Source organism: Rhipicephalus sanguineus, chromosome 3, assembly GCF_013339695.2.
Source record: "Rhipicephalus sanguineus isolate Rsan-2018 chromosome 3, BIME_Rsan_1.4, whole genome shotgun sequence".
NCBI classification, from domain to species: domain Eukaryota; kingdom Metazoa; phylum Arthropoda; class Arachnida; order Ixodida; family Ixodidae; genus Rhipicephalus; species Rhipicephalus sanguineus.
In genome coordinates, this window is record NC_051178.1 from 180,334,893 (window position 1) to 180,356,616 (window position 21,724).

Here is a 21,724-nt window from a genome sequence, read left to right on the forward strand (position 1 = left end):
TTTAAAAAGCTACGTTGAATGGCCACTTGCATAGCAGGCACCTCGTTGCCGATGGATTCACATTAGTCTTATTGACTTAAAAATGCATGGTGAGCCAACAAAGTGTAACCTAATAACATTTTAATTCAATACAAGCGAATGGCAGATGAAAAGGTTGTAAATTTTATTATAAGGGAAAGTGATGGTGATAGAGAACCGCATAGAGCACCAGTTCACATAGTGGAGTGATTGATCAATAACAAGAAGTGTTTCACATACTCTGAGAATGCAGTGTGTTTATTATCGCAAAATGTAGCAACACAAGCCTGCTCCAGCAGGAAGCCGATTAGCATTTTTACATATATAAAAAGAATCAATTCAACAATTTAGACAACGAGCACATGACAAAGAGCTTAATTCTTTGGTGAGTTTACTTAACGTTTCATGCCAGTGCAATACAAGGTCTGCGTTAAACAAGCAGGTAAAACGCATCAAGGTTTTAAATTTACTTTTAATATATTAAAAATGTGTATGCACCAAAACTCTAGCATGCAGCTGTACGCTCTTGGACCCGCCACAAAATGAACGGTGAACAGCTACACTTCTGGTGCCATTGTTAAATATACATTTGCTCGTGCACAACAGTCTATACAGCTGCAGCATGGAACACAAACAGCCGGTGTTAGCAATAGCACCAGCTGCCAGCTTTTGACGCCTGTTCACTGAGCCGGATCGCGTCGGTACGGAGGTTCTCCCACAGACCAGGCGTTTGGATGATCTGCAAAGATGTCATTTTAAAAAGGAAAAGATTAAGGTCAGTGTGAACCAACAAATCATTCTGCCTTTCCAAAAACCTGACGGCACATATGACTGTTATCATGCACCAGAACATTTGCAAAACTAGTTTTATACAACTTACATTTAAAAAAAATTGTCCACACTATTTTTGTGATGATGAAAATATTTTTCTAGAGTGCCATTTAATCATGTGAATTGGAATCATTCTATAGTTAGAGAATAATCCACTCAAAGCAAGATGCCTGAAACAGAAAAAGGTGCACCAAAAGCTGCCAAATTCATCAAAAAACCTGAATTCATGGCAGTTCGCAAATTCGCTCAGAGCCTTGCATGCATCTATATTTTGTGTGGTCTAAAATCTTGCGTCATCATATAAGGTAGCATTTAGTATTCTTTCTGGTTGCACAGAAATCTGGATGTCAGGCCATTGTTACATTATCACCTAATTAGTGTTTGTGAGTGTGGTGTCGCGCCTTACCAGTTTCGGTTTCGATTGTGTGATGCAGAGCGCCACACAACGGGCATTTCATGTACGAAATCGTAGGACCAATCTCTTCGTAAATAAACTACAGTCCCATCCCCGTTTCCGGCCTGTCTTGACGCAACTGTGTGCGCTCCGGCGCTGAGCCGCCCTTCTTGGCCCGCCAGACGGTACCTCCGGTGGCAACACTACAAAGTGGCGACGAGGTGAAAACAATGTAAGTTTCTGCCGCACAGCAGAATTCATGTCCTCCACCTAACACATCGTCCATGCATCAACATAATTCCTCCCCACGTCCATGTTCTTCTGCAGTTCCACAGTTAGTGCGACTTCCACTAACCACCTTGCAGGCACCTTCACAACAATCGGCTGATGTGCCCAGCCCCAATGCAACATTTCTCGAAGGGGGGATAGATATGTCAACTAATATGCCATCTACAGAAAATCTTGAAACTCTGCCGCGTTCGCTCTCCGATGAGCATGTAGGTGAGCCCCAAGGCTCAAATTCTTCTACTAACCGTCCCCTTCGTCCCAAACGGCACTGAAGAAAGCCGACACGGTACAAGGACTACGTTCCTTGATATATATATATTCTTCATAATACTCATGTTTCACATACTACCATACTGCTTATATACTACTTTATATACTACTTTCATATATTACTTACTGCATAATCCTGTTTTTGGGGAACATATAATGGTGACTGACACTAAGTTCCTAACTACTACTTATACCAGTTCCTAAATGGGCTCATGCAATAAAAATAAAAATCCATTACATCAAGTTTAGTCAAACTACGCCAACTCTGGTCACATAAATATTGTCCTAATAAAGAATACATTCCTACATGTGATAACTAGTGTATAATGATGTTACTTATTTTTGCACATTTTCTTACAAGATGTTCAAGGATTGTGTGCCAACGTGTTACTTCATACAAACGTTTCAGTGCCTTACCACTGTATAATGTCATATACAGAGTACAACCCCTTTCCTTTTAGGGGGAGATGATGTGGTGTGGCGCCTTACCAATTTCGGTTTCGATTGTGTGATGCAGAGCGCCACACAATGGGCATTTCATGTACGAAATCGTATGATCAATCTCTTTGTAAATAAACTACATTCCCATCCCCGTTTCCGGCCTGTCTTGACGCAACTGCGTGCGCTCCGGCGCTGAGCCGCCCTTCTTGGCCCGCCGGGCGGTACTTCCGGCGGCGACACTACAGTGAGCTCGTTAAGAAAAGAATTTTGGCTCTGCCAAGCAGAATTTGGTACTCACAATATGCATAAATGGCTTTGCGAGGCCAGCGACAGCACAAATGAATAGAATGATCAAGTAAAGTGCAAATTCTTAGAGGAATAACGCCAAATCACCTTTTCTACAAGTTCCTCAAAGGCACATTGGACTCCATCTCTCGTCTTGGCACTGGCTTCAATGAAAAGCATGGAATGCTTCCGGGCGTAGTTCATACCCTGCTCCTTGGTCACCACACGATTTTCATGCTAAGCACAAAAAACAAGAGGAAAACAAGTAGCCTTCAAAAAATGTTGCAGCGTTTCAACACTGGCTTATTAATACGATACACACTATAGAAATACAAAGATTGGATAGTGCAATCACTGGTAGAGTTTGAAGACAAGAAGAGATTAAGATGCCAAATTGTCCGCAGTGCTGTTCTTTTCATCAATGATGACCAAGCCGGGTTTACCAACTATTCATATAAATGAAGACAGATGTGCAAGAAAAATACATGCAAATGAAAGAGTATCTGTGTACTGGTTTATCTGTGTACCAACTGTTCTCTTATTTACACTATGCACAATATACAGAATGAAAAAAATTATGATGCTTTCATCCCTCACAATAAAGTTTATTCCTCCTCCTCCTTTCATCCCTCACCAACAGACAAAAACTGCACAAGCAAACACCTAATTGGAGACCTTTAGGAAGTTGAGAAGAGATTCAGGCAGGTCTCCCAGCCCACAACAAAATTTGAATAACCAAGTGGCGTTGGATTGTGGCGTATTCCTGCCACCATGCACCGCAAAGATACAGCAAATTACTTTCATAAAGCAAAGTATGAAAAAGCAAGACGACATGTTCCCATATTTCGTCACTTTGTGCATTTGAACTGCGCTGCACTGTACATGAAGCTCCAACATATTACAACAATTGAGCCAGAAACATGTACTATGCAGCTCCAACTACAAACATGGCTATGACATTGTGTTGCCAAGCACGAAGTGGTGGGTTGAAAGTATCAGCCATGGTAAGTGCATTCATACAAGGACGAGATTATAAACTGCATGTGTAGTTATACTTGAAAGTAATACCAGAACTAATAACACATGTAGTAGACTCCTTTTAATGAAAAACACAAAGAGACATGGAATAATGGCCATCTCGACAAATCTTTGCCTTACCTAGAAAATGTATGCGCTGAGAGAGGCGTTAACGAAGAATTCAGCTTAGTACTGCCACCATGGGCAAGTGCAGATGTATGCAGTGCAAGAACAGTGCAATGAGCACATTGCTGCTCTATCAGCTTTGCCGCGGCCATAATTTGACCCACCTTGTCAATTTTGTTGCCCACGAGCATCTTGACAACATTGTTCCGCGTGCAGTAGGTCTCCAGCTCAGCAAGCCAGTGGTCTAGCTTCTGGAACGTGCTGTAGTTGCAGACGTCGTACACTGCACTTGTGTGCACATGGAATAAAGACACAGAGAGCACACACCTTAGAGGTATTTTACCCCAAAGTACGGTTCTTGGCACGAAAAGCTAGAAAGAAAGAGGACTGCGCAAAGATTATTAATTATGTTCATTGTCATCTTTATCATAACTTCTTGGATGCACAAAGAAAGAATGTGATGCAACATGCTTCAGCAGGAAATGTTATGTCTTAGAGAAGCTACACAAGGCCCTTGTTTAGCAGTTAGGCAAATTTTTATGAACTCCAGTTTATGCAGGAGACAACCATTTAAAATATGATTTTGCCGTAATACACAAAGTCCAGGCCTGACCACCACATTCTTAGAGATGAGAATTCACTACCCCAAATACACAAGGCCAACTGCACAATATCTAGCTTAGGTGGCAGAGAAAGTGCAAATATAAACCAACTAGTAACTTTTCAAAGGAATATATTCACAAAGAAAATGGCTTTCAATTCAATTTAATTTATCTTAACATCAATGGGAGACAACAGAGCAGTCACAACAGTGATGCTATAGGGTGAAAGCAAAACCCATTGAGGCTTGACGAAGGGTTTCCCCCCATTTAACACACAGCAACATCAACAGATTTATCAGTTTATACTAAAGTACTATCAATTCTCCAATGTGAAGGCATCAAAAAAGTGATCAGCAAGCAACTTTCCCGAAATAGATGCAGCCTTTCTTACATTATGCTGCAACACAATCTCACTATCATGATCGCACAATCGGTACCATCTGCTACAGCACCATTTTTGTCATCCACTAACCTCTTACATGTAATAATTGATGTAAGCTCATGACACAATGGTGTTTTTGTCAAACACGGTTTACAGAGGAGGACCAAATTTTTGTCATCGCGCCTATCTTAAAATATGCCGCACGAGCATTTGTGACAATTAATTAAGTAGCGCTCAATTCATCTGTTTTTATTTTATTTTCCTGGCCAATGCAAACATTTGTAAAACAGGAACAGAAAGACTGTATTAAACCACGGAGTTTATGGGCAACATACCAAGGATTGCACCTTGAGCTCCTCTGTAATAACTTGGTGTGAGAGTGCGAAACCTTTCTGAACCTGCTGTGTCCTGAAATGGAAATAAAACAGAAACTATGAAATGACACTTTCATGGAGACTATAGAGTCAAAGGACAGGTACATACGATATATGTGCTAAGATATCATTCCAGACATCATTTTTTAAAAGAAAAATGCAAAGTAGAAATACTCTTATCGGGCAATCATACCCAAATGGCTAATTTCGCTTTGTTCCCATCCACAGTGAGAGTTTTAACTTTGAAGTCGACACCTGGAAAGAAAGAGGGAGAGAAAGGGAGAAATGATCAATTGTAGGCAAGGTGAAAAGAATGACCCCTAATAAACAATCTATAGATAACAGATAATCCCTTAAGTTAATCAAGGTGACATTATTAGTGCAGCTTCTGAAGTAATCTTAACAAAAGTCAATACACCAGTGCAGGTGCAAGCCTAAGACAAAGCAGTCTACCTCCAAGGCGAATGTAGGTCAATGCGTATAACCACTTACCACAACCTAATTTTGACGAAGAACACCTTCTCTTTAACTTTCTGTGGTGCCATGTTCCCATTCAACATTTCTTGAAATCCTAAGAGATGTCCACTGTAGCTGCAGTGCACTTCTGATGCACCATCACACTACTTTCTGATATCCTACCAATCTTGCAATCATGTTATTTTAAATTTTTTTCCTTCCAGCATCAGTGCATGACTGCTCTTTATGAAAAAAAAAGGCTTGAAATTACATGACTTTGCCTATGTTAACTTTTTTGTTGTGTCCCACATACGCTGTATGCTTTACGAAAATGTGAGTGAGCACCTTCAGAAGCAGACAGGAAAATCTAGCAAGATAATAGGCTCAGCATTGCAATGTGTGTCACGCATGTGTTATACAACAGTGCCGTCCAGATAAAGGAGTGGTAGAACACCTAGACATTGTTTTCTCATTCAGATAGCTGCCTAAAATTAATGTGCAGTTTTAGCGATTATAAAGAAGAGTAAAAGAGCTATTAGTCATTGTGTAAGCTTGTGCTAAGATAAATCACTCCATAAATGGTTTCCGACAAACACCAAGAAAGTATAAAAATGTGTTGATCTTATCAGAAGATAAGCTCGGCAGATGTGCTCTGGACATCTGGGGCTCGCAAGCTAAACAAGGGGCCTGAAGCTGTTCAGCTTGATAGCGTTTGCCCAAAAGGGTACCCGCTGTAGCACAAAGTCCTCAAAATATTGCCAACTAATGCGCGTTGTTGCTGCTTACGTTAAGGCAGCAAGTTGAGCCAAAAATTATTAGCACAGCTTTTAAGAACCAGAACAAACACATTTCACAAGTTAAGAAAAGAACTTCTTTCGGCATAAGAGCAATAATAAAAGTTAGACATTGTCTGTCTACTCCTGCCCTCTTTTTACTTTATCACGCATTCATTCATAGTCATATCAATTACGGTATCGCTGCCTATGGAAACACAGATCAGTGTCATTTCTCATCCATTCAGCATATACAAAATCAAGCTCTGCGCATTATTTCTAACCTTAGTCGCGATAATATTAGTATCGTACGCATGGAGAATAAAGTGCTCACCACTAATGATTTATTTGCATTTAACTTAATTACCTTGCTTTTCAGGTTAATTAATAAAGATCTCACCCACGAGTTTATTTCCTTAGATTCCTTGAAGAATAATAACCCTACTCGTTTTGCTCAAAAAAATAATTTCTTGCTGCCTAAAGCTTATGGTAAAATGACAGCATCGTTCTGTGCTATCAAAACATGGAATTCTCTTCCTCATCCCATCAAAACATTGGCATCTCTTACTGCATTGAAAAAAACACTCAAAGCTCATTTCCTGAACCAATAATTATACCAATTATTCATAGTGTGTACCGTTTTCTTGCTTTTCTCCCTTTCCTCTATATTTATCAGGGAACATTACGTGAAATGCATTATTACAGTTCATTCTGTATTCATTTATATGTTTTCAGTGTTAGTATGAATATATATGGATATATATGGATATATATGTGTATATATTTATTATCAATAATTAGAAAACAGTTCTGTACGCTCAAAAATGGTGATGTCTCCGATTATCGTAGTATTTTCTCTGTATAACTATTGTACTCCTGTTTTTAGGTTGACTTGATATTTCATTTGTTCATTTTTCGTGCTTATTTTGTCATTTTTATCTAATTATCATGCACAGAGGGTCCCGGTACCTGTTTTCTGACCTTGGGACCCTCTTCTGTATATCCTTAACGCTGTAACCATAATATGCAAAATAAAGATTTCATTTGAATTTGAAAAAATGTGTAACACAAATTCTCACCTATTGTAGCTGCCAGGTTTGGGTCGAACACATCATCCGTAAATCGAAGCAGCAAACTGTGGAGGAAGAAGAAAACGTGTTGCACCAGTGCACACTATAGTCAACGCAATTCAACTGAGAATTATTTACATAATAGCTTATTAATGTGAATAAAAAGAAGGAAGTGAAAGAATAATTCTACTTTAAAGCTGATTACAGCTTTAAGTATTGAAGTTCAATGTTGGCCTGGAAATTTTCATTAACAATAACGTCCTTTCTTCACTTGTACACAGCACCTGCAAATTACACCCACTAAGGTAGTGCAACTGCTATGGCATTGCAGTGATGAGCTCGAGATTTCGGGGTCAAAACCTGGCGACAGTAGCCGTCGCCAATGGTGGTGAAGTACAAAAATGATTGCGCATTATGTGTTGTGCACCGTCAATGAGCCATATGGGGTTGGAACTATTCTGGAGTATTCCACCACAATGTGCCTCACAATCAGATCATGCTTCTGGCATGTAAAACACCACTACTTATTCATTTATCTGTTAACTATTATGTAAATCCTGTTTTCCTTGAACAGAATTACAGCCCTCTTTGTAAGCAGCATTTATATAAAAGCAAACATGTTATCAAAGACGCCTACACACACATGAAGTTCAAACCTACATGACAATGGTAGACAACCTACATGACAGATTTTCTTTACTTATAACACATAACATTTCCAATTCATCCATTGTGAATAACAATGATAATAATAAATGGATAAAATAATGCCTTGCAAGCATTTTCTTTCAAATGCAAGTCCCACCACTTTTCAGCCTTCAATGCACATCTTGTGAGGCACATTTTACGGCAAGCTACACTTTTCTCTGACGCTACAAAAGATGTTGTACTGCTCCAGTGTAGGCTCAAATTGATAGCAAATGCACTAAGGAAGGCACATTCAAGAGGTGGAACCCATCTGGATTTTATTCATAGCTTGATGCAATGCTCATGTAAATGACAATATCTTCTTCCATGAATGCATATCCACCTAGCACGTTTCTGCCATAGTAGCTACTGCACACTTTGTCCTGGACTCTTCAAAGCGAACTGCATTGCCAGTCATGATGCTTAAAGCGCCTTAATGGATGCACATGGCTGCTTTGTTTAAGTGGCATCGTTGACTGTACCTGCTACAGTCACATTTTGTCTTTGATTCCCGAGTTCCCTTACCAAGTAATGGGAGTTCCTGCTTTTTCAGCAAGGAGTGCCAATTCGCCTACCATTCCACAATATCTGTGCGGCCGTGGCTGCAGCTTATATTGCATTATTTGACGGGCCACCCTTGCATGCATTGCTGTTACAACATCGTAAAGTGCAAAGGTATTTATGTTACCCACACCATCACCAGAGTCAGGTTGAGCCCAGTGAGTGGCTAAAGTAAGTAAAATACACAATTTCTCTGCACGGATGAGTAGCTTCCCTTTACAAGTATAATGAAATGATTGTATTATGACTCAAGTAGGCAAGACAAAGTTATTCAAATGACTGAAATTAACCATTTTAACAGCACTCTGTTGAGAGTAGTGTCTGGTTTGACACTCTCACTCTAGACGCTGTGACTTTCGGTTAAGCTCATTTGATGTCGAGTTAATTACAGGTATACAAAAATAACGTTCCAAAGAATTAAGGCATCTAAGTTGACAAGAATTTCCTCGTTATACAACTGAACTTCCAAGCTTTTGTACACAAATCTACAATCAACTTTCGCAAGTTATCGAGACAAAAACTAACGATACAAAAACAAATGACAGGGGGAACGACATACAAAGCATTTCTTTGAATTTTCAGAACGAAAACAAGAACCTTCAGACACGTCGGGTTCAGTTTCTGATACGAAATTTCTTCGCGACGCGCTCTACAAGAAACTGACACCAGTAAGTCACAGCACGCTACTGTTATCACCTGATGCTTCTATGAGTCATCGTTCGTATGATCGGCAAGCCACCGTTTAATGAGGAGGAGAATTAATGGATGAGATTTCTCCCATGAGAACACGACGCCAAACAACGGCAAAGACATCGCCCGAAACAGCGACGTTAAGCTCGTGGGAAACTCTCGCATTTCTTTCACGCCGTCTTTAATAAAAGTCAAGCGCGCGTCACGTTCTTCCGACGCACTTGGCAACAGCAATGAATCAAGCGTTCGCTCGCAGCTATCACAAAATCCTTAGGCTTATGCTGACGAAATGAGTGATAAGGCAGCATTGCGGTGACTTTTGATTAGCTCACCTTGATTTTCCGACGTTACTCTCTCCTATGATGAGAATTTTGAGCGTCGTGAGCACACCGTCGTCATCCATGGCCTCTGTTGGTCAGTGCGCGAAATTTTCGGGAGGCGCCGATGTAAACATGCGTGCGTCCAGTGGGAAGGGCGAGCAGCTGATACGTGCTAACGCGAGAGGTCGCCACAACAAAACATAACTTATGAAAAGAGCACGGTCAGAGTCAGAATGTACTGGCTCAGTACCACGTGAACACTTCCTTTAAAAAAGAAAAACAATTTGTAGTAGTATTTGTGTATAAAATCTTACATATTAGTGTATATCGTGTATATTCTATGATTTTTGGGTGGCTGAAACTGTCCTAACATGCGTATAATACGCAACGCTCGCCCCTTTGTGTCATTGTGGTCGCCGTTGTCGCTTCCAAAGTAGTTCTAGAAACGTTGTTCGCTTCTGCGTAACTTCTGTGGCTCCGTACTCTTCCAATTGTAGTGTTTAGATGTGTGTGCGTGTGTGCGTGTGCGCACGCTGCTTCCTTTAGTGGACAAATTATGTGAAAATGTTTTTCGTTGTGCAGTAGTGATGCACCTCACGTTTGAAGAAACTGGTGTTATCGCGTGGGCAGCTGTTAGTCTACTCGTGTTCTCATTAAACCTGTGATAATCGCCGTCGCGACAGCTGGTCACTTCAACATGACCATGACTTGCTGCGTGCCTCTCTGCTCATCGCACACGGGAAAATGCAAGCCTGACGGCGAGCCAAGTGTGTCGTTCCACGAGTTTCCCGTGACTGACATTAGAGAAGCATGGATCAAAGCTATTTCCCGCGAAGGCAAGGCGACAACTTGTCGTGGCCGATTACTGCGCCTCCACAAAAGGGGGCATTGGTTTCGTCGCCGCATATTTCAAATAGTAGAGCGAAAAACGAAAACATGAAATGCTATTTTCTGCTCTACCATACTCGTGAATAGCCCTGATTACGTGTTCTAGCCATTAGGATGTCACCAGCAAAGTGAAGGGACCGTTATTGTTACAATCGGCATGCTGCTGAATATGTTGGCATGTTACTTTACGTTAAAAAGACAGGGCGTGCAAACACGGACACAAGAGGAAAGTCAAGACACCACAAACGCCGATTTCTCTCTTGTGTCCGTGTTTGCACGCCCTGTCATTTTAACATGAATACCTACCAACTAGCTCAGCTCTCTTATTCTAAGCTTTATTACTTTTCAAAGTGGGAAAAAAATGTGATTAACGCCAAGCATTGGTTGTAAGGTTCACTCTTTGAAATAGATTGAGCGCAAACGGACGAAATACGCAAGAAGACAAGACGACTACACGAGCGCTCGTGTAGTTGTCTTGTCTTCTTGTGTCTCATCCGTTTGCGCTCAATGTATTACAGAATGAACCAACACGCTCAACAAAGCATTTTAGTAAGTTCGTTCTTTGCTATAGAGTCTTTATTGGCATCAATTATTTCAATTCCTTTAAATTGTGGCGCACTGTATACCCACAGAATAAAACACTAAGGGAAGCCATTGCTGGGTTAGTTGGTTCATAATAGTAAACTGCAGAGCGCAGATTAGGTACGGAACATAAATGGGCACACACAGCGCATGTCCTGTGCCGTGTGTGTGTTCTATGTTCCATACCTAATTTGCACTCTGCAGTTTACCAATAACAAAACACTAACAAACACCCTTTGCATGTGCCAGTTAACAAGAAAGCACAAACACTCGGGGATTTAAAATGCCTACACATTACTTTACGCGCATGTGAGTTCCCGTAAAATATATATTTTTTGCATTATGTCTTATGTTAAAGACCATGATATAAATTTAGGAACAAATGCAATGTTAAAGTAATGGTCACGTCACTTTGTTCAGCTTGAAGAACTTATTGCTTGCGTTGAATTACATGGGCCTCATATATTTGTCCTATTGCAAGGAGATTAGATTGAGAATCAATGCAAATGTATCAACTTTGAAACAGAGTGGTAGCGTTTTCTTGAATTCAGATATCAGTGGCACGGAAATAACATTAAGTGTATTCTATATAAAAGGATTGCTTTATTTTGAAAATATATATCCTCCTTTCTGGACTGTCAGCTTGACGTAATGCCCTTATTTCCTCTTGCTGTATGAAGCAGAACAAGAGGTGACGGGCAAAGATTGAGAATTGTATTCTCTTGAAGTGCTCCATGCAGGAGAAGTTCAGGTGAAAACCACGAACAATGAAATTTCTGCTAGTATGCTATAATGGACTTTACTATACTTGTCACATTGCAAGGTATCAACGCCTCGGCACATTTTGTGCTATATGTGAAAAGTGAATGACGTAAACGTGCACTTGTGTTCCAGGTCCCAACAATACGCTGTGGCAGCCGCACGAGACAGCGAAAGTATGCAGCATTCACTTCAAGCTGGAGGACTACAAGGAAGGCACGAAAGGGCGTCGTCGCTTGAAACCCAATGCAGTGCCTTCCATATTTCCAGGATACCCTGCCTACATGCAGCGCTCTGCCGAGAGCATCAGAAGAAAGGCTCGCACTTTACCGCAGCGACGCCTTACAGAAGCTTTTCCTACGGTATCGACACATCCACCGTAAGTGGGCACTTCCTGTCACAGGAGCTACATTTGTCAGCATCTCCAGTGCCAGTTGCTGTTAAATGAGGCTAAAAGGGGCCTTGAAGCACTGCAGAGAAAGTTTGTTTCGTAGCACAGGTAGCATCATCACGATGCAGGCGATTTCGTGCACTAGACACGACATAGCCAGATGGCACTGTGACCACGGACTGGAAATATAGTGTACGACTTATATTGGTATTGCAAGTATTCTTAAAAAAAAATAGAATTCTGGCATTACATTTTACAAACAGTTTAAATCTTGCACAGCCACTGCTGGGGTTTTGCAACCGTGGGGGTGACTTGTCACCATGCCGATCAGTTGGCTTAGCAACAGCAGTCTAGAGAACGCTGTTGAAACCATCAAATTGACGCTGTGGGCGTCAAGATTAGAGCATATGCCGTTCGATCACGGAGGTCATGGGAACACCACGAAGAGGCTTTGCACCTATGGTGGGCTGGCTTCCACTTAAATTGGTCATGAACCACTTTTCCAAGTAATGATCTAATGACCTCAGTATCAGAGTTTACTGCCTCCCGAATCGATTGCCGCAAAAATTTCTCGAATCCGTCAAGAATGAGCGGAGTTACGGGGGTTTGGCGCACGCTCTCAGCGCTTTCTCTCTTTTCTCGTGCCGCCGAGCGCACTGGAAGCTACATAGGGAGGGATGGCACGGGGGAAAGAAGTTACGTCAGCGCGCGTCATGAAACGCGATCGCTCTCCCGCTGTGATTCGCGTGCGCGAGTGCGGCTACCATGTACTGAGGAGTGCGGCGCCGGCAAGTGGCGGCACCCCATGGCAAGAAGCGCATCTGATCCAAACGCCGCTCTCGATTTACGTCGGCTATCGGCCAATGAGGATGCTGTGTCTCTTGCGACGTAAACTGGCAGATCCGCGACGTCAACGTGCAGACGCCCCGCCCACCAAGGAGAGTGAGAACCGGCCTCTGTTTGAAAAGAGGGTGCCTGGGGAAACGGCAACTTCGCGCTCCGCTTGTGACCTTTACGCGGCGCGCACGACTGTAATATTTGGCAGAGCAGTTAATAGCCGTGTCAGCTTTCCACAGGATGTGCTTTTCAACAAGCCCAAGGGGTGCTTCATGACCCCTTTAAGGGGGGCATGTGGCAATTGGAATGGTAAATTTGGTCAAAATCTTCTATTTTTCATCAAAATGGTAATCTGGGCACGTTAGTAGTCTATTTTTATTAATGGTAAAAGCACAGCGGAGACAATCACATAACGAAGGAACACACACGCACACACAGTTTCAGTTTAATTTTTTTTACAATCCTTAGACCATCTTTGACATCATAGTGAAATATTAGAACAAAATAAGCAGCAGAAGTTGAGAAAACTGTCATCAAAAACTATGAGAAAGTAAAGCTTCATAAAATGCAAATATTGCAGCTTCCCCTATAGGAGTACTGATAGGAATTTAAAAAATTTTCGGAATAGTGCTCTAAATAAAAATACTGGTGTCGAGAAACCTAAAACGAGTATTGCGGTGCCTGGAAATGCATCGAATATAGTTTAATTACCGGTACCTTAAAAAGACACTTTCGGTTTCGATATCAAGGGGGTGGCTTCTTAGTGACGTTTCATAGCAGTGTGACATCACGGGGATACAGAAATTCACAACATACTAGCGGCAAATCCGTCATCTGCTCGTGGTGCACATAAACAATGATGAGTGAATTGTCGTCCAGTGATCCTATAGTGATTTCTGCGATTTAGGCTGCATATGCAGGACGCAGAGCACGCAAAATTGGGGTAACTGTGTTGACTCATCGGGATAACGCCCATTGCAGTCGGGCTGGCTTGCAGATGCTCAGCGACGAAAACTTCAAAGTCAAATTAAAATATTTTATACATGTTGTGCGACTCCGGTGTGTGGAGATCGTTGACATTGCATACCAAGGAAACGAAAAATGCCCCTTTTGTGATGTCTCAAAATCGTGTCAGTACTCCTTTAACACAGTGCTGCCATCTTGGCACCATTGTAAAGAGGAGAGATTGGAGCTCAAAATAGCCACAAACATGCATTTCTCCAATGAAAAATCAAACGAGCTCCCTGCTGAATTCTGTTTTCTTAGCTCTGAGCTACATTTTCTTTGTGCTCTGTTTTTTCAGCTTTCATTTTTTGTACAGTTGCTGTTAGTCACCTCGGTGCCATTTCATGAAAAGTAAATATAAAACCATTCCGTTTTTTGCACTTACATCCTGAAACATTGGTGAGTGCCGTAAGGCTGTCCATATTTGTCTGCACATCATATATATTTTTATAATTTGCTTTCTGTAAAAGTTGTAATTAGGGAAATATGTACAGGACATCTCAAAAATTTTTTATGTGCTTACTGAAATGTTCAAAAATGAACCGATAGTGCTAATCCACAGAATGGACCTTTGTGAATATGGTTACAGAAAAATTTTCACAAACTTAAGTCTAATTAATTAATTAATTTTGGGATGACAGTGAGAGCCTATCAATTGTTGTAACTCAAAAACTAGAACGTATAGCTCAAAAGCGAATTCAGCTTTGTTATCAGCATAACAAATCACATCCGCCTGCCAAATTTGATCACTTTATCTCCATAAATGACAAAAATAGTTTTCATATCCACGTTTCTCCTTATGCCTTGGGCCGGTATTTTGCTGTAATGTGTTGTGTCTTATTCAATGCTAGCCTTATCATCCACCAGTCACGGTTGGCTGGTCCCATTGATAACCTAGGCAGATCATCACTCTGACGACCGGCCAAGCACCAAAAGGCATTGGCATTGGAAAAGTGCCTTGTTCTTTGACATGTTAAGAATAGACCTAAAATAAACACGGGGGCTTGAAGAAAAGCGTTGTACGGCTTCCCACTTTGGGCAATAAAGATCTAATACATTATATTAGATCTCTATTGCACCGGTGTGCCAGGCATAGGTCGGCAAAAAAAATTGGAGCTCACTCGGACTCACTCACGAAATATGTTTTACTCCGAGGACTCACTCGGACTCAGACTCACCAAAATTTTCCTCAACTGGACTCACTCGGACTCAGACTCAATAAACTTTTTCTCAGCCGGACTCGCTCAGACTCAGACTCAGCAACATATTACTCAGCCAGACTCACTCAGACTCACAGCTTCTACTGAGTCTGAGTGAGCCTGAGTGAGTCGACTCATGAGTCCGTTGGCATAAAATTAGCTTTTTCGATCATGGTGTCAATCCTCTAACGCCAATATCTCACATAATCAGTGCTCTACGATACGCCTTTTGATCTTGTACCTTCAAATACGAGTTATCGTCATATATCATTATTATCATATATCAATCCAGTAAGGACATTTTTATGAAACACACGACTCACACGAGATATTTTTATCAAGACCTTTCAATGAAAGAGGTTTCGGGAAGGTCATGGCACCCCTTCCCCTAACTCACGTCTCTGATCAATAAATATTGAGGTGGCGCATGAATGCTAGTGTGCTGAGATATGTGTGAATAGACTTGAGTATAAACGTAAGCCAATATAAGGCTGATAATAATGCTGAAGACAAGTAGATAGGACCATTAGTCAGCAACAAAAGGTGGAGCTCACACGGACTCACTCAAGAAATCTATTTTGCGCTTAGGCCTCACTCGGACTCACACTCACCAATATTTTCCTCAACTGGACTCATTCGGACTCAAACTCGCCAAAATATTACTCACCCGAACTCACTCAGACTCACGGCCCGATCTGAGCCTAAGTGAGCATGAGTGAGTCGACTCATGAGTGAGTTTGCTGACCTATGGTGCCAGGTTTCTAAAGCTCTAAGTTACTATAATTATTAACAAAGCAACCGAACAGGTGAACAGCAACTTTATTGGCATGTTGCAACACTCATGTTTGTCAGTTTTACAGCGAACTTGTATATAGTTAGGGGTCCGTGCATTTTTCCAGTCCATCAACAAGTGGCTAGTTTCCCCAGGCTCTCTCAGGTGGCAGCATTTGTCCACTCGTATGCCTTGGGGCAACAGCAAACAATTTATAAAACAATAAAAAAAAGTCCTAGGGCCTTCATATTTTTATATAAAACTGTGTCTATTGCCCCTGGAAAAATGTCTTCCCAGCAATGCATTTGTGTTTAGAAATGAAGCAGACTTTTAGGGGATCGGTGTAAGCTTGGTTTTTTGTAAGCTGGCTTTTCCACACTGTGTGTTGTAGTGAAGCAAGCCAGAGAAGGGCGACGCATGTCACGAAGCGGAGAATGCGGTCTGGTTGGTGGGATTGGCGAGCAAACATGAATTAATGTGCACCTCGATGGTGGTGTCGTCCTCGATGTGTTGTGGTAGACACCGCACAGTGGTCTGAATGTTGATGGGCATGTTGACAACCTGGTCTTTGATACCAAGTGGCCTCTACCATGTCACCTCTGTGTAGTGAACAGGTGATCCACCTTTACAGAGTGGAATGGCTCACAATTCTTTAGGAAAGCTTTCTGATGTGCAGTGGATTGAAAAGAATGGTTGACTACATTCAAGATAGCATGATTCTGGCTTACTGAAAAGTATTTACATTACCTCATTGTGAGATAACATGACATTACATGCGCAATTAGCAGACAAAATGTGCTAGTGGTGCCTTTGTGGCAATTTCGCGGTTTTTCTACTGTGGAAACCACTGGTAAAAGCAATATACAATTGTATGGCTTGTCCTTGGGCACCTTTTAGAATTCTCATACAGAATGTCCATACTAGCCATGAAAAGAAATTTGTCCACTCCAAGAATGTCGCACATATTGAAATTTAATCGTAGGAACGGGCTCACGTTTACAATTTCATGTCATTGTTTGGTTAGCATTGTTTTCAGACATGGCACTGCTCTTGCTTAATAGTAAGAAATCAGTGTGCATGCTATCTTGTGTGCTGCCAGAACATTGCCGACTGCTAATTCCATATTCAAGAATGCTGTGAGAGCTTGTTTTTTAATTTTTTCCTTTTCAGGAGGTCAAAGAAACTGCTCCTGTACGATGGCCAAGATGGCAAGAAAGCAACCGTGGAAACTGCTTCAGCGACCAGTACAAGCAAAGCTGTAGACAGTGCCCACATTACAGCAAAGAAGCCTCGCAGGAATGTGGATACGGTGGAATCGGATACCTACCCCACAGAGCCGACCACAGAGCTAACCATAGAGTGCATGCCATCCTCAAAAGCCACTCGGGCCCCGGCTGGCTCTTCAAATCCACTGGTTATCGAAGTGATAGCATGTGAACAGTGCCCTTCGGTGACAAATGAGCACAGTGCTTCGAGTGGACCAGACGTAGAGTGCCTCGATGAACACAAGACATTTGGGACGCAAACTACAATGACTGGAATGACAATGTCTGCCTTGTGGGATGAGATAAGGTTGCTCAAGCAGAGGTGCCATGACTTGCAGAACCAGCTCAACAAGGCACAAGCTGAAAACTGTCAGTTGAGAATGAAGATCCGCAGCAACCAGGGGCCTTGTGGCACATGATGGCTTGTTGCTACTAATAGTTGTACCTGTGAAAATTAGTTTTGACTAACTTTTAAAACCACATGCACAGATACTTTTGAAAGAGGCAGTCGTGTTTGGTATTGAAGCAGGATTTCTTATGGTGACTCATTTTCAGCAAGTCGCTTCTGTGCAAGTCGTCTGGGGCTTTTCAGCATTCTAAGCGTTGCTATTCTTAAAGAAAAATCAATTCAAATGACTTGCGTTTGTCCATAATTTTTTCTACATTCAAATGATGCATCGGACCCTTCAATCATGCAGTTTATCTTTAATTGTAACATTGACACAGGGTGGTTTTGAAATAAATAGCTAGTACGAAATGTTTCAGTAAGCTAAGGATATCATTGGACAAGTCAAGCCATTTGCCTGGTTTCTGAGTAGAGAGCCATCTTGCCGACATTAAATTTGGTAACCTCAATGCAATGACAAAAGTGCCTGGCAAGCTTGACAGCTGTTTTGCCATTTGTAGTGACTCATTCTAATGTACATACTATTTAGTAGTGATATTAGCTCATATTGGAATAATAGCCGATATTATTTAATACTTAGCAGGGGCAAGCAGGCACCAGTTAACTACTATGGTCAGCGAACCGTACTGTATACTGCGTGTAACAAGCAAATATACCAGCCACTTGAAGGGGCATCTGTCTTGCACATCAAGCAAAGGACTTACTCAACCAATAGCATGTCGAGGCTTGGCAGCGGTGCTAAATTCCTTCTGGATAAATGTGAGTCTTTGTGTAAAACCCTTTCGGCTGTTGCAATGCGTCTTGCTGGGTGAGGTAGCATTGAAATTTTTTGCACCAGGCGAAGAAAAACATGACGCAAGAGAAAGTGGTTAGCAGCAGAATGGTTTATACGAGTGTCATAGCAAAAGTACACAAGCGTTAAATAGTTGAAAATTAATGCATGCATATCCATTAGCAAGATGTACTATTGGTTTCAGTGCGGCAGAAGTTGGATAGGGAAGGAAGGCAAAACATTGTAGTAATTCATTGTAGTAACATTGTAGTGCATGTGTGGACTAAAAGAATGGGGGAAACAGGGACTGCTCTGTTCACCCAGCAGCAGTGAGTAAGGGAACTTCACATGTATTGCGACAAGGGGTGGAATATCAGTTGTAAGTACAAAGTTATACTGGTAATATTTTAATACAGGTAATAATAACTGTTCAGACCAGCTAGAAAAGACTCGTTATGCCCAACGAAGTGCGCAGCAAAATATGTTTGCTTTACATTAAAGGGGTACTGAAATGAAAATCTTCATTGTTTTTGTGTGCCAAATGAAAGGCCAAGCGCTCAAGATCCTAGAAAATGTACTGCTGAGCGTGAGTGCACTTTAAAAAACTAATTACAGTATGTTTTTAAAAGCTATCTTCGGTTCCTACGGTACCCTGACGGCACAACACGGCATGAGCTTTTCGTCACATGCTCGCGCAAGATATTGCAATGTTTCCACAGCCGCTGTGCACCGTGGCTCCGTTGGCAATGCACAAGCGGCCATTTTGGAAGTTTTGGTACCTGACGTCATCACACTGGCCAGACTGCTGCGTGAAGTCACCAGAATCGGCACTGTAGCGTAACGTCAAGCTAGTGTCGATGTCTGCAGGTGCACCATGGAAAAAATTGCCTTTTAATATCAAAATAAAATATCTTATCAGCATTTGCTGAGCTTCAGACTTCTCAGAGCTGGGTCTCTTTACAGGAGATTTGTATGGCAGAGTAAACTAACCTTCAGAAAATGGTGTCAGTACCTCTTTAATGCTGTTACATGTGCATGCTGTATTGTATTTAAGAAAAGAAAAAAAAAGGCTTGGAAAACAGAGAAATGATGTGCTGGCTTTTAATGTTCTCAAACACCAAGACACAGATAATTATTTGCTAGTATATAAGACAGTTTCTTCGAAGCAGAAAAAATTTTACATGACATGTTCAGCAGATTCGCCTAATGGGAAGATAGGCTGCCAACAAGAGAACCACAGTGGCCACAAAACGCATTGTTATATCATTTTCCCTTGGCCATAAAAGTTCTTTGGCATATATATGTCAAAAACCAAATATCCAACATGTAAGGGAAATAAAAACATTGTACTGATAAAGAAGTGTTGAGGAGAGGAAGCTGTCCCGTCCACACCAAAGCGCTAAAGCAGCATGTCACTGCTGGGCATCGTTTGCAGCACAACATTACAGGTGGCACATTAGTCGTGTTACCATCATAGCACTTCAGACGCAATTATGAAGGAGTGTGTGAAATGTGTCAAATTTATGCATTGTTCTTTCAGGGCACTCAGTATTATACCTTGAGAAAGAAAATGACGTAATATGCTGTTTTGTGCAATTTTCAATAATTATAATATAATTAAGGATTGATTTATTCCAAAGTCAGTTGTGTTCCATTTTTGCATAAGAAGAATCAAATCTAATACTCAAAATGCATGCACAATTTGTTTTTGCTTAAGTTCATTTCGAGCAAACGGAAAATTTTTTCATTGCTCCTGGAACGCAGCGCATGGATTGATCGGTCAAACATTGGAGTGCCTTTGCCAAAGTGATAGGCTGCAGGCATACGCAGCACAGTGCAGGTAAATGGAGTCATATTAAAGAAAAGTCAATTCATCCATAGTTCAAGTATTTTCCGTTTTCTTGGCCGCTAGTTGAATGAACTGTCGCAATAAGTTGCATCCACATATATGGAATCTGTGCCTGAAGGTGTTGATAATAATAACAGTTGTTGGGGTTTTATGTCCCAAAATGACGATATGATTATGAGAGACGCTATAGTGGAGGGCTCGGGAAATTTCGACCAGCCGGAGTCCAGCATTCCGCCTCCATCGAAATGCGGTCGGGATTAGATCTTGTGACTTCGAGTCAGCAGTCAAGCCTGAAGGATTCAATTGCTTCTATGTGGAAACAATGGAGAAAAGCTGTGGTATTGCTCCATATTTCATGATAGCTCCCCATTTTGTGAAAGCATGCCACAGCTGTCACATGGTCAATGCCTCCTGCAAGGTAATCATTGCAAGTGGTAATTCACTATTGCAAAAAAATAGAATGCAGAAGCTGTGCAAGTGCTAAACAATCGTAGATCTCGTAGTTAAAGTGAGAAGAATGTCAGGCCCTTTATTTACGTGGTAATTGGCACAGTTACTTCAATTTATACATTTAGAGCTATTGAAGAGGCACAGGAAAACTGCCTCCCTTGATGTGAAATAGTAGCAAGCAGACATCTAGAGCTACTAAGGCATTCATGCTTTGCGCATGCCTTTTTTTCCCACAAGCAAATTGTGAACAACAGATGGAGCCCCATTGCCACGCCCTGCACTGCGTCAACATTAGGATTTGGTAGACAGCGCTATTTCACCTCCTCAACACTTCTTGCTATAAGTTCCACGCCATTATTTTTATGCTACAATACTGTTTTCCAAAATCGTTGCATATCATAAGGGTTGTAAAAAAATGAACAGGCTACTTTTTCTACTAAGCAGGCATACAGCTGAACATATGACAAGGCTGTTTGGCATCAAGAGACAAGAAGCATTTTGCGAGTTGTGAAGCTTGGAGCTTTGAAATTTTTAAAACGCACTCGGGAGTATTGTAGACAGCAGTCGGCAATGACAGCATGGTTCGATAGCTGTCGCTGCACATTCTGCTGACAGTGCACAGTGATCCACAGTGCCTTCTTCAGAGCATTTGATGATTGCTTCCAACTCTCATATGCCTCTACGTATGTCACAGGTTATTTCTTGTTTGGAAGAATGTGGGTAGATAAACCTGATGACCTCAGTATCGGAGTTTACTGCCTCCCGAATCGATTGCCGCAAAAATTTCTCGAATCCGTCAAGAATGAGCGGAGTTATGGGGGTCTGGCGCACGCTCTCAGCGCCTTCTCTCTTTTCTCGTGACGACGAGCGCACTGGAAGCTACACAGGGAGGGATGGCACGGGGGAAAGAAGTTATGTCAGCGCGCGTCATGAAACGTGATCGCTCTCCCGCTGTGATTCGCGT

The 21,724-nt window shown here is 41.7% G+C and overlaps 2 protein-coding genes across 2 annotated transcripts; one reads left to right on the forward strand and one right to left on the reverse strand.

Annotated features, from left to right (window-relative positions):
- Positions 1 to 260: 260 nt before the first annotated feature.
- Positions 261 to 9,805, reverse strand: LOC119387767 (ras-related protein Rab-18-B). The gene is made up of 7 exons (XM_037655275.2): positions 9,598 to 9,805; positions 7,337 to 7,392; positions 5,222 to 5,283; positions 4,990 to 5,062; positions 3,835 to 3,953; positions 2,636 to 2,764; positions 261 to 757 (listed from the first exon to the last, which is right to left on the reverse strand). Exons 1-7 carry the CDS (start codon positions 9,666 to 9,668, stop codon positions 662 to 664), a joined length of 606 nt encoding a protein of 201 aa, XP_037511203.1. The 5' UTR covers positions 9,669 to 9,805; the 3' UTR covers positions 261 to 661.
- Positions 9,806 to 10,063: 258 nt separating this feature from the next.
- On the forward strand, positions 10,064 to 17,824 carry LOC119387766 (peroxynitrite isomerase THAP4). Its single transcript, XM_037655274.2, has 3 exons — positions 10,064 to 10,421; positions 11,950 to 12,193; positions 17,189 to 17,824. The coding sequence occupies exons 1-3, from the start codon at positions 10,283 to 10,285 to the stop codon at positions 17,700 to 17,702; spliced, it is 897 nt and encodes a 298-aa protein (XP_037511202.1). The 5' UTR covers positions 10,064 to 10,282; the 3' UTR covers positions 17,703 to 17,824.
- The last annotated feature ends 3,900 nt before the right edge of the window (positions 17,825 to 21,724 follow it).